Here is a 16713-nt window from a genome sequence, read left to right as displayed (position 1 = left end):
TTGCAAAGACTTTTTGTCACAATGATTTTTTGTTCATTTGTTGGACCCCCAACAGATGGAAGAACAAATCTTGAAAAATCTTGTCCTGAAAAAAACAGGATGTTTAGAGATTGACTGTACGCCAAAGGATTGACTGTACGCCAAAGGGTTGATGTTTTACAAGCTTTTTAAGATGATAAGTCCAGGTGAGGAAGATTAATTTACTAATTACCTGAATTAAATTATTAAGAAAATAACTACCTTTAATAAAAGTAAGGACTAGAATGTAAGGACTTCTTAAAACTGGACTAAAATTTTTTTCAATTTTTGTTGACTAAAATTATAAAGTTGTGAAATGATTCAAATGTGACTAAAACAAAAAACAAAATCAGTTAACCTAAAGACTAAGACTAAATATTAAAAAGGTTGACAAAATAAATACTTCAAAGGTGTGATGTTTCAGTTATTGTAACGTTAATTTCTATCTAATGTGCCTATTTTCTAGAATACATGTGAGTTAATACAGAATATACAATAAAAGTTCATATTTTAAATAGAACAATCTTTAAAAGTATTAAAATATCAGATTTCTTTCCTGTATCAAGAAAAAAATCTATCTGCCTGACAATACAGATAGAAGATGGCAAGATATTTGCATTAAAAGTATTTTGATTCATTGCATTTAAAACTCATTTCTGATTAGGATTCAATTTTGCATTACTTAAATGGGCATAAATTACATATTCTGTCATTGTTGAATGAATTATCTTGAGAAAATCCAGCAGCTTTACCTATATATTTGGTTAGTTCCAAAAAACTGTATTATCCCTATGATCAAATTCTTAGTTAAGCATTAATAGAAATTCAAGTTAAAGACGTAACCTGATCTCAATTTTCTTAATTTCACAGGACTTGAAAAAAACCGACCTAATCTCCTTCTGGGTCTGGCAATCATTCAGAAGACAAAACGGACTGGAAGCTTGCCTCAGGAAGTTGAGGAGAAGCGACCTAAAGTTCATATGTCCAGAGACCCTATGTGGATCCCAAAACCTCCAGTCCTCTATGGTTCTGACAAATTAGAGATATTCCAGCCTTACGATCCAGAGATTCCTATAAACATCACCCCTCCAAGTTCCCCACCTTGTCCTGGGTCTCCATCAGGATCCTCCTCGTCTGGTTCAGTTGTCATACCGTCTCTTTTGACAACCATTACCGCAAAGCCTCCTGTTTCCACACCAGCCTTTGCTGCTGCCCCTCAACCCTCTAATACCCCCTCTGGCAAGGATCCTTCAACAGTTTCCAATGATGCAACACCTCTTCAGACTATCTTGAAGACCTTGTTCTGCAATAAGAAAACTGACTCCATAGACTCATCTGATGGAGGTTCTTCAATGACAGCAGCTGGTGTTAAGACGGCTCCAGCATTGTCCCAGGTGTCTGGATCATTAGTGGACCCGATTGTTCAACAGTATGGACAGAAATCCAAAGTCAAAGAAATAGAAGAGGAGGAAGATGACTTTGACCGGCCTTATGACCCAGAAGAGGAGTATGAACCAGCGATGGGATACCGGATGGTAACTGCAGAGAGTGTAGAAAAAAATAAGGCAGCTGGTCCTGCAGTATCGAACTTTGTAGATGATGATGTGGCGTACGATCCAGAGGATGAGACTATCTTTGCTGATTTTCATAGTGATACTGTAACAGATTCACCTGTTCAAACTCCCCCTGTTTCAGCTCAAACATCAGAAGTCTCATCATTACCAATCTCCACTCAGCCTGAAATTCCAACTTCTACTCCAACTCCAGCACAAACTTCCACCCTCCCTAGTACTAGCGTCACAGAGCATCTTCCGACTGGCACTGTGGTTGTCTCAGCTGCAACACTAACTGAACAACAGCGGATGTTGGAGGAGCTTAATAAACAAATTGAAGAACAGAAACGTCAGCTGAAGGAGCAGGAAGAAGCATTACGCCAACAGAGAGAGGCTGTGGGCATGTTCATGGCTCACTTCTCTGTTTCTGATTCCCTCATGTCTCCCCCAACAAAGGCTGTGCCTCTAGCCCAGCTGTCATCTCTGCAGAGCAGTATAATGCAAACAGAGTCAAAACCTCCCGAATTAACAAACAAGAGTAGTAACCTTCCTGAGGCTGCTGACAGCTCAATTTTGGACTCACAATCTGTTAATGCAGAAGACACAACTGCCACCCCAAATTTAAAAAATGAAAAAGAGGCTGTCACTGACCAAGCTGAAACACAGGAAAATGTTAAGGAAAGCGACAAGTGTTCCTCTGCAGGAGAGGTTGAAGATTCTGATGTAGCTTATGATCCTGAGGATGAATCACTTTTCAATGAAATTCAAGAGGATGTTTTTCAAGTTGGGACTCGTGAGTCACCTGTGTCTAAATCAGGGCATAGCGCCAGTCGCAAAGGCAGTCCAATAGATTCTTACCACAGCAGAAAGAGGAGGCCATCACCAAAGAGACACAGTAACCGTGAGAGAGACAGACGACGAAGTCCTTCAAGAAGGTCACAGAGGCGTTCCCCTTCACATTCCCGTAGGCACAGGGAAAGAGATAGACACAGAAGAAGTGAAAGGGAGAGGTCTGGGCATAGAGCTAGAGACCACTCTGAACGCCAGGGTCGCCATCATAGAGAGCGGACAGTGTCTCGACATTCTCGTGGACACAAGAGATCCCCATCCTCACATAGAAAAAAAGATTCTGTGTCTCCTTTACCAAAACGCCGCAGAGGATATTCAGCTGAAGTTCTTGAGAAGTCAGATCTTTCAAGTGAAAAATGTAATGATCCAGACTCTTCTGAAGGTGTGATGGGACAGTTATGTTTGCCGATTACTATTAAGAAAGAATCTGATGAGAATAAATTAAAAGGTAATTCTGTTGAGAGCCCTGATGAAGACCAAAAAGTTCTTCACAATGTGAAGCTTGAAACTGCAGAACCATCAAAATCCCAGGATACCTCGAAAAAATTGGGCATTGCTCATGATGACAAAGATGGTTCTTCTACAGTAAATAAACCCCCTTTGCATGAAACACTACTTAACAAAATTGACAGTACAATACCACTGAGAGAGATTGATCCACCTATTCGAGATTCCCCTGAAAGCCCAGATCCAGACCCACAGTTTGTAAAGCCAAGCAGTAAAGAACAAACAGAATCTGTTTTAACTGAGAGCCTCAAAGATCCATTCATGAATGCAAGCATCTTAGTGCCAGTGGTTAAAGTTGAAGATAGTAGTCTGTCTATTTGTGGTCAAGAAACACTGTCCAGTGTTCTGAGGCCTACTCCATTGTCAGATGCTAAAAATATGGACTTCACAACTCAAAAGATTCCGTTTCAAGGTTTTAAAGATGAAATGAAAAAGGCCTGCAAGCAAATTAAGGAAGAAAGTCAGGGTTTAGATGATATAATAACACTTGGTCAAGTGGCAGGACATTCAGTTTTAGCCACATGCGCAGATATTCAGAGCTCAGAATCTGCCATAGACCCTTTGACAAAGTGTACAGGATTTGATGTTAGTAACCAAGTTATAAGGAGTCCAGGTCCAGAACTGAAAGATTCTGGAACTAGGGAACCTGATTTGGTGCACAGTGAACCTGAAATGAGAAGACAAATGCCTGTAACAAATTCAGGTATGGTAAGATCAGGCCAACAGAGTAGGAGAGATCCAGTAACAAGAGGTCCAAGTCCATCTTTAAAGTGCTCAGGAAGAGAAACTGGAAATCCACAGGGTCAGTGGCTTGAGGGAGGCAAGGAACACAGTCTAGAAAACAGAGAACACATGGCAAATATTATGAATTCAGATTGGAGGGGTCCAGGGACTGATATAAAGGGTCAGATAAGTCAAAATGAGGGCCAGAGTCCACTAGTGAGGGATCAAGACTGGAATGATCCTGTAAAAGGCAGGAGAGATGAATGGAGAGGACCAGAAAGGAAGGGATCAGGTCCAGTCAGTGGAGGGCAATTTATGCAAGATGAACACAGAGAACGCCCCGATTGGAGATGTCCAAATATGGAGAGCCAAGGGACTGACAGAATAACTTCAGTGGATGAAAATGTAAGCCAACCAGTGCCTGAAAGGAATCCAAACATGGGGGACCTCCGGTATGATGAGAAAGAACAAGAAGGACTAGATTTCAGGAGACTAGAGCCTGAAAGGAAAGCTACAACTAATGACAAAGTAGCACCTAACATGAGAAGATCAGGGGCTCAGGAATTTTTGGGAACAGGTTTAGAAAGCAGTTTTCCAGTTATTGAGGATCCTGGGTTTAACAGGGAAGGGACAGAACATAGGAGACCTTGGTCAGAAAAAATATATCTAGATATGGATAGTCATGAGCCTAACAGTAGAGCAAGGGACCGAGGTATGAGGGGACAAGGTCCTGAAAGCAGAGGTCACACATGGGCTGACAGACAAGGGCCTGGACATCCAGATTTCAGTGAGATGGGGCCTGAAAGGAAAGATCTATTTATAGAAAGTCATGGGACATCCAGGAGAGGGCCTGGAGGCCAAGATTTCAGAGGGCAAGGACATAAAAGAAGCAGTCCTGCTGTAGAGGGTCCTAGATCTGACAGGAGAGGACCTGGAGATTCAGATTTCAGAGGACCAGAATCTCAAAGGAGGGGCCACCCTATGGAGGGTCCTGGATATGACAGGAGAGGGCCTGGAAATCATGATTTTAGAGGACTAGGTCCTGAAAGAAGAGATCCTTCTTTGGAGGTTCCTGTACCTGACAGGAGAGGGCCTGGAGATCCAGACGTCAGAGGTTCAAGTCCTCAAAGGAGAGGTCCCCCTGTGGAGGGACCTGGACATAACTGGAGAAGGTCTGGAGATCCGGATTTCAGAGGACTAGGTCCTCAAAGAAGAGGTCCATCTCTGGAGGGTCTTGGACCTGACAGGGGAGGACCAAAAGGTCCAGATTTCAAAGGACCAGGTCCTGAAAGGGGAGGCCCCCCTATGGAAGGACCTAGACCTCACAAAAGAGGACCTGGGGGGCCAGAATCCAGAGAATTTGTGCCTGAAAGGAGTGATCTTTCTTCGGAGGGTCATGGACATGACAGGGGACGACCTGGATGTCCAGATTTAAAAGGACCATGGCCTGAGAGGAGAGATCCCTCTATGGAGGGGACTAGGCCTGATCGAGGAAGCATAGATTTTAGAGGACAGTGGTCTGAGAGGAGTGGACTCTCAATTGAGGGCCATGGACATGACATGAGTAACCCTGAAGGCCAAGATTTCAGATTACCAGTTCCTAAAAGAAGAGCCCCCCCAGTGGGGCCCCATGGGCATGACACAAGAGAATTGTGCAGTCCAGACTTCAGACAACCAGGTCCTGTAAGAAGAGGTCCACCTTTAGAAGGTCTTGGGCCCAACAGGGGGGGGCCAGAAGGTCCAGATTTCAGAGGACCAGGACCTGAAAGAAGAGGTCCCTCCATGGAGGGTCCTGGGTCTGATAGGGTAGGACCTGAAGGTCAGGATTTTAGAGGACCGTGGTCTGAAAGAAGAGGTCCATCTATTGACGGACCCAGGCATGAAATGAGAGGACCTGGAGATTCAGATTTCAGTAGACCAGGGGCTGAAAGAAAAAGTTCTTCTATTGAGGGTCCTGGACATGACAGGCGAATGATTAGAGATCCAGATTTCAGAGGTCCAGGTCCTCAAAGGAGAGGTCACCCTATGGGGGGTCCTGAGCATGATAGGGGGGGACCTGGTGGTCAGGATTTCAAAGGTCCAGGTCCTGAAAGGAGATGTCCCCCATTGGAACATCCTGCGCACATCATGAGGCAACCTGGAGGTCCTGAATTCAAAGGACCAGGGCCTGAAAGGAGACGCCCCCCCATGCAAGGACCAGGGCAAGATTTCAGAAGGCCAGGACCTGAAAGAGGTCCTATTATCAAGGATCCATGGACTGATAGAGAAACCCATGGTCAAGATTTCAGAAGACAACAGCCTGAATGGAGGAGTCCAGCTACAGAACTTGGACATACAGATTTCAGCGGTTCAGAGCCTGAACGACCTGATACAGAGTTTCAAGGATCTAGGGGTCCAGACCATGAAAGCCCTCACACTATGGATAGTCAAGAGCAGTGCAAGAGAGGGCCAGGAGGGCCCCCTTTCCAGGGAAAGGGGCCTGGCAGAAGAAGACCAGAGGGTCCAGACTTAAGAGGCCCTGGGAATGAGAGAAGCAGTTTCTTTATGCAAGGTCCAGGCCCAGACAGGGAAAGACCATATACAGGGGAGTCTGGGCCTGATTTTATAGAATGTGGGCCTGACAGCACTGACCCAGGAGTGGGATGTCCAGGGCCATACAGTAGAGAAAAGAGGGGTCCACACCCAGGAGAGTGCTTGGAGTCTAATAGGTGGGGTCCAGATATCAGAGGACCAAGGTTGGAAAGACCTGGTTCTGGAATTGAAGAAGATCCAAACATTAGGGGATTAGATCAGCATTTTGGCCCAAACAGTGATGGTACAGGGCAATACAGAAGAGGTCCTAATAGACCTGGACCAGAGGGAAGATATTTCAATAAAGAGGGCCCACAATCTGGTAGAGGAGGTCAACATTTCAGAGGCAGGAGGCCTGAAAGCACTGTTGTTGACGGTCCGGGGCCAGGAAAGAGAGACATAAGGTCAGACTTCAGAGAACCTGGACCTGAGGGTAGATGCCTAGAGGGAGGACAAGATTCTAGGAGATTAGATGGTCCTGACTTTAGAAACCCAGACCATAGAGAAGACAGGGGGCAGTCTGACTTTAGTGGATCAGAATATATTCAAGAAGACCGAGGACCGAGAAGGGGCCAAAACTTGAGGGGAAGAGGCCCTATGAGGAGAGGTATGAGAGGTTCTAGAGCCAATCAGATCAATCAGGGAGATAGATGGAAAGGGTCAGATTTCAAAGGCTTCACACCTGATTGGAGAAGCACAGACGCTCAGCAACAATGGTCAGATGAAAGAGGGCTGGATATGATGGCTTCAGAGAATGAGGGAGACATCTCTGGAGATGACTGGAAAAGACATAGTGACAGTGATAGGGGTCCAGACCATATACAAGAAGGTCCAAATGAGCAGGTACATGAATTCATTAGGCAAGGTCCTGATCCTGACTGGAGAGGTCGTGGAAGGAGGGGGCGAAGGCCTGTGCAAGAAAGACCAAACATGCCATTTTCAGGCCATTACAATAGACCAGGAGATGAAAGGAGTGTTCCTGATAACAGGGGCCATGGCCCTGCCCAGGATGACCCTATATGCCCAGGCCCTGGAAGGGCAAGACCTAGAGGGTCACGTAGAGGGGGTCCTGGCCCTTATTACAGAGGGGGAAGACATCCAGATGGCAGAGGACGAGGTCATGATAGAAGACCTCCTGACATGAGAGGACCAAGATCAGATTTGAGAGAGGATTCAGACATGGGGAATGGGGAAGGACCTGAGGCTCATAGGGGAGGTCCAGACCTTATTAACGCCTGCCCTAATAGAGGATTAGAGTTTGAAAGTATTGATAGAAGAGGTACAGGAGGTCCAGATTTAACACACCCAGGGCCTGATTATAGAAATTCAAACAACAAAGGTCCAGCAGGAAATGGAAGGTTTCCTAGTGGTCAGGGGCGGGGGCTTGAAAGACAAAGCATGGGCATAGAAGGCTCTGAAACTGGTAGACGAGGACTTGAAAGTGATTTTAAGAGGGATAGGAGGGATCAAAGTAATAGAAGACAAGGCCTTGAAAAAACAGATATGAGGGGGCCAGCACCAGAAAGTTCTAATATAAGACATGGACCTGGAAGGTGGAATACAAACACTGAGGACCCAGGTTTAGATCCTAGTGGATTTGAGACAGCTCCATCTCATTTCAACAGCCCTGATCAGGTTCCTCGATTCCAAGGCCCTAGAGATCCACATTCTGCACCACACAACAGGCCCCTTGGTGTATTTCAAAACAGAAGGAGAAACACCAGAAGCCCTGGTTTTGAAAACCAACCAAATCAACAAGTAGCAAATCCCCAGAGACACAAAGGGGCCCTGCTTCCCACTCCAGCAGGTCGAACGCACTTCTCAGATCATATGTTGAACAAGCCTGACAGAGAGGGGAGTAGAGAAAGGAAAGCAAGTTCTGTTGATGAAAAAAACACACCTGTAGATGGAGAGAAAGAAGGCGAATGAGTATAAAAGTAAAGACAACTCTGAAACACACCAATAGGAGATTATTGTGTAGAGAGCTTATTTTGTAAAAATATGGACAATGACAAGAAAATAAAATCTATGTTGAGCCAATGTAAGACTTAAGGGCCACAAGGTCACAAATGCTGCTGGTGTACTTCTTTTCATTTCACACCATATCACACTGAATGTAATGGTCATATAGAGTTGGTCATGTTTCAAATAAAGGACAATGTGAACGATCCAACATTGATGCCTAATATGGAAATGCTGAGAGATCATTAGTTTATAATAGTTTGATTTGTCTTGTTTCATTTGAGGTAGTTTTTTGATTATGAGTATACGCCTTTTATTTTATATTTTAATTTTAACTATTTGATATGTGTTTTTAGACTGAAATAGTCTGAAATGTTTTGTACAGAGATGTATACTTTTGGTTTCTTTGTTTTAACATAGCCATAGTGTCAGTACTGTACCCTTTTTTGTTCCTCTGATTAATATGGCTGTTTTTTTGTTTGTTCAATGTAATATGAGAATAAAGAGAAACCCACCTTTTTAAATTTGAATGCAGTATTTGTTGTGTGTTTTCATTATCACTGGTAAGATTCATTTGTCAATTTTGTTGATGGCACCATATCTGTATATGGATAAGGTGAGGTGCTTTCACGTTTCGGACTTCATGTGAGACTACTAGCACCAATTGTCTGGACCTCTGTTAAATTAGGTCAGTCAGTCACTTTAAAGTGGGGGTGAATATCTATGTACCTAATGATTTTACCTTACATATTTTTATTCAGTTGGCATTACTTTGTTGAAGTCTGTTTTCTATGGAAACCCATTTCTGCCAAATAAAAACGAAAAATGAAAGTAAGGCAGTTCTTGAAAAAAATCCTAAGTCATAATTATGAGATAAAGGTGAAATTATGAGTTAAAAAGTCAAAATTATGAGATAAAAAGTCGTAATTTTGAGTTAAATATGGCATTCATAATTATGACTTTCTCATAATTTCACCATTTTGTCATAATTTCCACTTTGTGTCTCTTAATTATGACTTTTTTGCTCATAATTTTGGCTTTATATCACATAATTTTGACTTTTTAACTCATTATGACTCAAAATTCTCATAATTATGACAGGAGGTTTTAACTTTTAATCTCACAGTTTCAACCTTTATATCATAATTTCGACTCAGTCTCATAATTATGACTTTATATCACAATTTCGACTTTTTTCTCATCATTATAACTTTATTGCATAATGTCGACTTTTATCTTATTTTGACTTTTTGTTTCATTTTAACTTTTTATCTCATAATTTTGACTTTTTAATCTCATAATTATGACTTTTTGTATCAATTTCTACTTTGTATCTCATAATGTCGACTTTTATCTCATTATTTTGATTTTTCATCTCATAATTTTGATTTTTATCTCATAATTATGACAGGAGTTTTTTTTTTATTGCCTAACTTCAACATTTTTCTTTTGTAAGTGGCTGAAATGGGCTTCCACAGTTTTCACTTAGACATTCAAGAGGGATTTTTTGTATTTTTTGTTATATTGGACATGATTGATTTATACAATCAGTAAAAGGGTTTTTTATAGGAACTGTATTTGTTTTATATTGTATTCTAAAGATATTCCTTTTATAAGCAACAGGTTATCTTTTAGATAACTTTTTTGTGACTTTACTTTATTTCTATGAAATAAAAAATGACAATGAATATTGTTAGACTCTATAACAACTGGGGCTTCTGCTTTCACAGGAAGGGTAATCGATCACCGGCGATAACAGATCGGGAAGGCGTCATCAAGTAAGTGGAGGACTGAATTGTAAAGAACATTTGAAAAGCTTAATAATATCTAAAAGTGAAAACTTTTCAGCCAGAAAACTAGGCAGCTGATTTCTTAACCGTTAAAGACTTATTTATCCATCTAGGAAGCGAGGTTTGACCAAAATGTTGTCCTTTGTGTAAAAATTACCAACGTACTCTCAAAGTAACGTAAAGGTTAGCTTAAAAGTCCTGTTTGCTAACGTTAACTAACGAGCCAGCTTTGTAATAACGGTCACTACTAACAACACAATGTGTTGAAAAAAATATTTAATGTGATTATTTTTTTTTTGTTTTAAGTATTAATCGGCTGAACAGAATAAACACATACTATGCACATTATAATGACTTCGAGTAATAACGAAGTAATAACAGCTTTCAGGGCGCAAACTTAGTTGTAACAAATTGCTAGCTCGACGCTATAAATCATTATGGTTGTTATTTAAGACAATATATGTGTTTGTTTCTTCTCCAGAGTGACGATGTCCCTATTCTCATCTTGTCAGACCATCCATTCATCACCTTCATACAAAGAGCACACCTGTGACTGTGCTGGGGTGAGCCAGGGCGGATGTTTGACACATGATCAGGGCCAGATGTTGGGACCAGAGCTGGTACAGATGTCAGAGGTTGAATATGCACACCTTCAGCATCTTTTCCAGTCTCAAATGGAGACACAGGCTGCACCTCCAGATAGTCCAGACGCCAGCTCTCCACCTGCTGCTGTCATAGTTAAAGACGCCCCTGGATCTGAAGTGATTTCTCCCTACACATCACAAGTTATGGACCTGTCAACCTCCAGTGAAGATCACAACCTGGTGATGCCAGGGGAAAAGACGCCTGCCTCTTTTGGTGAAGTCCCAGGATTTGTTCTGGCCAGAATGAGAGGGGATGATGTTTTGACTGAACCGCGTACCAACAACAGCAAATCTGCACAGAAAAGACCTAAATCTTCTGCTAGGGTCTGTTTGGAGACGAGGTTTAACACCATATCCAGTGATACGCCGAGACGACAAGATGTTCAGTCTGCAGTTCTTAGCAAGTAGGCCTCATTTGTGTTTTGTTTTTGTGATGAAAACTGTCCCATATGAAACTGCTGATGCTGTGCTTTCTAATACAGTGCTCTAACTTCTTGCTGTTTTTTTTAGTTCTTTGACAATACTTCAGCAGTCTGCTGAGAGCCAGGAAGCAGGCATACATCCTCAGATGCAGAAGTGGATGAAAACAGACAGAGCAAAGCCTTTTGACCTAGCAGGACCAATTGTTGGAGGTGTATTCAACCCAGTCACCAACATGTGTGAACAAGTATGATGAAAAACTAACAATTCCCTGCATACTGATATCACCACAGGAAATATATTTTTAAAACTTCTCCTTTTTGTTGTAATTACAGGTGATTGGCAGTCTTCCTTACATGATTGACTCTCATCAAGGATATATCATCCCAAAGAATTTATCATACATTTTCCGTCCAGACAGAGTTGTTCAAACAGCCCACCGCACAACTGGAAGGAGCTCAGCAGAGAAGCAGCAGTTGGTGAACTCAGAAAGTAATCTAATTACTTATTTTCTAATTTCTATGCTTCTAAACTGCAGAGACATATGTTTGAGTCTAAGTCTTGTACACTTGTTTTTTCGTAGATGGAACACCTGCTGCCTCCAGGAAAAATAGTAGCACTCCCTGCCTTAAGCCCAAGAAGAGTGCTAAGACTGTTCCAGCCTCGGCTGTAGGGTCAGGAGGCGGCACCAGGAAAAAAAAACGACTTTATATTTCACCAAGCAAGCGCAGGGAGAGACACAATATGAAGGAAAGGGAACGCAGGTGGGTCGGCATTACTTGTGACTGATGATTGTGAAACCTCCTCACAGAGACATGGTCTGTCCCAGTTTTCTTTATATCACCCTGAGATTACAGATGGCCAAAACTTGTCCTGAGAGTGTTGACTGAAAATTGTGTAGATATTTGAAAACATGTCAGTCCATATTATTTAAAACAGTGAGGTAATTTCAATCCTCATTGAACTTAAAGCACTTCTTTGTGTAATTTTTTTCGATTTTTGCTCCACAATGTGAATTTTTTTTGGCAAAAATAACACTAGTATTTTGATCATGTAGAGAATGGAAAATTAGCTGAAGCCCTTGCTGCTGGTGTCAAACTTTTGCAGATGAGCTGTTCCTTTCTCCTCTGATGATAACATTTTTTTGGTATGAAGGTGCTGCCAGCTATAACATCCTTTTTTGATAATAGTAAAAAAGAATGTGCTAGGAAAACTTTATTTAGCATATCCACTATTTTCTGATATTTTATTGACATAACATTAAAGTGTAATTCAACCCAGAGAGCACATTTTTTCAGCAGTTAACCTACAGATTTGGAAGAAATTTATACCCCCCCCACCCAATAAAATGTCATTTCTGTAGAAGTATTTTCCAAATCCTGTTAAACAGAACAAGTAATTTTTAACTGATTTTCCAAACATCCTAGTTTTATTTTGGATGCTTAAATTATTTAACTGTGCAGACAGAAACAAAATTATTTCACAGAGCCAAAAACCACCGGGGTAGAAATGATAATCACCCTTTTTAACAGACCTTTTTGTTGAGCAATATTGTAAATCACTATTGTGCAAGATGTCCTTTAACTTTGTAAAGCTCAAAGCTTGTAAAATCAAGTTAAAACTGACAGTTCAGAGTTACTGCAGATCCTCAAAAAGTCTTAAACTGGAGTTTTTAATTTTAAGGCCATAAAAAGTCTTAAAAAGTCTTTTTCTTACTAGTAATTGGTCTTAAATTTTAGAAGGCATTGTTGTTCAGTGTTATGATAGTATCACTAAACCATATATTGATAGGAAAGAGGCAGTAAGTGTGCCAAAATCATCAAATTAGGGTGTTTATGACCTAAAATCCTATCAATTGACCAGCTCTGTCTGGTGTACCAAGAAATCTGACATGCCATTCATTTTTGATCACTTACCCCACAAATATGGTATCAGTTTTGCCAGCTCAGGTCTTTAAAAAGGTAAAAAAAAAAAGAATCCTAAATTTGACTGTGGAAAGACTTCAGGAACCCTGAGGTTATCTTCCAATTTACACACAGTATAAAAACTTCTGTAGGGATTTGAGTTATCACAGGGTTTGAGTTATCATAGCATTTCCAAGTGTGAAGAACTTGAGTAAGCTTATCATCAAGACATTCCAAGAGAGCCACACAGTCCAAAACAAGCCTGGCAGAGGTAGGAAGAGAATGGTTTTAAAGACTCTAGAAAGAAAACTACTGAGAGGTGTCTGAAGACCTCGGACCAAGAAAATTCCACTTCTGCAGAAAAGCACCTCCAAGCCAGACGGATTTATGCAAAGGACAACCTGGAGAAAGATGATTAATACAGAAACTGGTCATTTGGTCAGATGGGACCAAACTAGAGCTCTTTGTCCATAGAGATGTTATTGTTTGAAAAAAGAAGGGAGGAGAGTATAACCCAGAGAACACCGCCCCCACAGTGAAACATGGCCATGGGAGTATCATGCTGTGGGGATGCTTCGGTGCATCTGGACCTGGGAATCTGGTAAAGATGGAAGGAGTCATGAAGAAAGAAGGATATGTGGAGATTTTGAAAGAAAACCTCAAGCAGTCACCGGTAAAACTGGGTCTGGGTCGTTTGTCTTCCAATGAATTTATCATTTGTCTGGTCTTTTTGCTACTTCACAGGAAAATGATCCGTCTATGCTGTGATGAGCTTAACATGCTGGTGCCGTTCTGTAACTCTGATAGCGACAAAGTCACCACCCTGCAGTGGACCACGGCCTTCCTCAGATACATCGATAAGACTTATGGGGACACGTTCAAAGAGGCAAGTTCATGCTGTGTGACTCTCTGAGTCTTAACGTTGACTGATGAAAATCCATTTTGCTTGATCATTCATGACAAAATATTTGAGAGTCAAAACGCGGAGCTGGGAGATAAGAACTTAATTACATTTCCTCCAGCTGTCTGCACAATTAGTTGCTGCTCACTTAAAGTGACTTCACGTTTAGGGAGTTCAGATTCATCATTCATTTTATTCTTCTCATTATACTGTTGAAAATCAAAGAAATGTTATGTATAGACTGTGATAGATTGCTTTGTGAGTAGTTTTTCACGGTAGAAATGGACTTACTATAAACTCGACGACAAAATTCAAATAATTCAGTGCCTATGATCCTAGTTTTAAATCTAAACATATGGATTATGGATTTATGTCATGGATCACAAAAAGAATAACAACATTCCTGTCTTGACAGGAAAAGTCAATTTGAAGAGAAACTTTGGCCTGAACAAACGGACATACACAGATATTTTCAGGGTACAAAATTATTTTGATCATATCATAAGAAATGAAACAGACATTGAGGATCCAATATTGAAGTTTTGTAAAGGTGCTTATCAAAATTGTTTCAGTAAGTAAGTTATTTCTAAACTCTACAAGATTCTTGTGAAAAAGACATTACACACAACAGAATATGTCAAATAGAAATGGGAGAAAGAAAGTAACCTTTCAATACCAAATGAAAGCTGCTCAAATATGTGGATTTTTGTATGGAAATATACTAACTCTTGTGTGGCATGTATTTGGTTGAAAGTGCTGTAATAGTTTTTCTGTCACTCTGAAGTATAAAGCACATTTTGCAGGAGGGAATACCAAATGTTGGCAGCAGTGCAGGTTTCAGGGAGCCAACCACTGGCACATTTTCTGGGAATTCCCGGTAATAAAACCCTTTTGCTTAGAGTTTCATTAAGCTTTAAAAAAACATTAAAAATATACCTACCTCTGCAGTTTATTTGTAGGAAATGTAGAATTTCAGAACAGAAGCAGTGATAAATATATTTCATCGGAAGAGAGTTTAAAAATACTGTATTTTACAAATTTTAATGAAAGAGAAATGTGCTATGTCTTTGGGGATTAGTTTAGACTGTGGGTGCCTGCCAGCAGGTGTCATCCGGCCTGTGAGACGTTTGGGGAAGAGAGGGCAATTTTTGAAAAATATTAACTTTCAAGATTCAGCTGCACTGTGCTCTCTCATCCTAATGGAGTCCAGTCCTGTCCGCATGACCAGTTTCTTGCATGTTGGGCCTTATTGAATGTGAGAGCATTTTTGCTTTGTAAATCAAAATTTCTTCCCCTGAGTTGGCTAAAACCAGCAATTCTCAGGATAACAAATATTCTCCATGCGTAATTGACTGTCTGTCCCAAACCTGGACATCGTTTCCCGCTTTGCTGAGTGCCTCTGTTCAGTTTCCAGACTGATTTAATTCCTCACTATGATAAAATTGTAATCCTGGATTATTACCAACTGAATTTAATTAAATAAAACTTAACTTTATATCAACAGGAGGTGAAATTTTGTTTTTGATTGCTTGTGTTCAAATGGGACATTGTAAATCCTGTGGCGTATCTAAATCCAAGTCTTGTTAAATGGTAAAAATTCCTCTTACAACGGGTTAAAAAACCTTTATGATAAAACATTTAATTCTCACAACCGTTTAAAAAAACTTTATGATAAAACATTTAATCCTAATCCAGACACAGGCTGTCTTATGACTTGGGAAGCTGAGGGCACTAAAAAGCATCCAAAATTATGCACTGAAATGCCCATGTTAATGGCGTTTGCAGGCATGTCAGGGGGATTCAGACAGAAAGGACATGAAGAATCTTAAACATACTCAGACATGTGTTTAACAGTCAAGTTTTCACTCAGCAGGAAAAAAAATTTGGATCTCAATGAGCGCATCAGTTAGGGATATATCTCCGGACCGTATCTTCTTCCTCTCACTCTCTCTGTACCTCTTCTTTGGACTCTGAGCTGATCCCAGGTCAGGTGAAATAATCTCACGGTCAGATTAGATATTGTGGGCAACAGGTTGCTGTTTTACAGCAAACAGTTATACTAAATTTACATTTTTAATGAATATTCCAGTCTTGTAAATTAATCATCAAAAGGTTAAAAAAAAAAAAAAAGTTGTATGATACAAGGATAGACCCAAAATTAGTTTGACACCCCTGGTTTAGATTGTGTTGACTTTTTGTGTATCCATCTGGAAATAATTCCAACAATCTGCTATTCTTGCCTTCACAGGAGTTTAAAACAGTTTTCAGAGATGAGAAAGGACTTTTTCCGAAATCCTGCCTCGTGTCAAACCAGGAGCTGATGCGCCAGGAGATGGATGAGATCCTCACCATCCCTCTTGCTGCGGAGCAATGACCCCCCTCTTTATGATGAACTAGGGGTATTTAAAGTTCACATGTAAGCTTTTCTCTGCAGCCTGTCTGTGGGTAAGTTCAATGGCATGTAATATGTATTAAAGTGTCCCAATTTGCAAGCATAACATGATTATTCAGATTTGGTACATTTCAGGCTTAATATGGTTGGTTATTCTTGGAGCCAGCATTTGTAAACATGGCATTCCTAAAAGTCACAACTAGGTGGCACTGTTTCTCTTTAACAAAGATTGAGCTAGTGCTATTGAGATATCTCTACCTCTAACCATATTAAAAGTTTAGATATTTTATTTGCATCTTTTTTAGACTTCCCATTTAAGTTCCACCCTGCGCATAACTATCATTCTGCTTTCTTTTCCACATATTTATGTATATTTAAGGGTTTTCCATTTAAATAGGTTGCTATTTTCTGATTTAATGGGATTTTAATCCCTAGTGTTAACCTTAATACTCTGACGTGCAGACTGTTCATTGGATATG

The 16713-nt window shown here is 40.7% G+C and overlaps 2 protein-coding genes across 3 annotated transcripts in view; both read left to right on the top strand.

Moving 5' to 3' along the window:
- LOC121517145 overlaps window positions 1-8707 on the top strand; it is a 39790-nt gene extending 31083 nt beyond the window's left edge. For both annotated transcript variants that reach the window (XM_041798686.1, XM_041798687.1), the window contains exon 16: window positions 889-8707. In XM_041798686.1, the coding sequence (XP_041654620.1) occupies window positions 889-8150 (7262 nt within the window). In that variant the 3' untranslated portion in view covers window positions 8151-8707. The remainder of the gene's footprint in view (window positions 1-888) is intronic.
- A 1754-nt stretch (window positions 8708-10461) lies between these two features.
- Window positions 10462-16558, top strand: LOC121518118 (transcription factor-like 5 protein). The gene is made up of 6 exons (XM_041800335.1): window positions 10462-11021; window positions 11128-11284; window positions 11373-11544; window positions 11630-11801; window positions 13686-13827; window positions 16091-16558. Exons 1-6 carry the CDS (start codon window positions 10462-10464, stop codon window positions 16214-16216), a joined length of 1329 nt encoding a protein of 442 aa, XP_041656269.1. The 3' UTR covers window positions 16217-16558.
- The last annotated feature ends 155 nt before the right edge of the window (window positions 16559-16713 follow it).

The sequence above is a fragment of the Cheilinus undulatus genome, linkage group 11 (genome assembly GCF_018320785.1).
Source record: "Cheilinus undulatus linkage group 11, ASM1832078v1, whole genome shotgun sequence".
NCBI lineage: Eukaryota > Metazoa > Chordata > Actinopteri > Labriformes > Labridae > Cheilinus > Cheilinus undulatus.
Note: the sequence above shows the minus strand (reverse complement) of the source record. Positions and strands in the feature narration are given on the sequence as shown.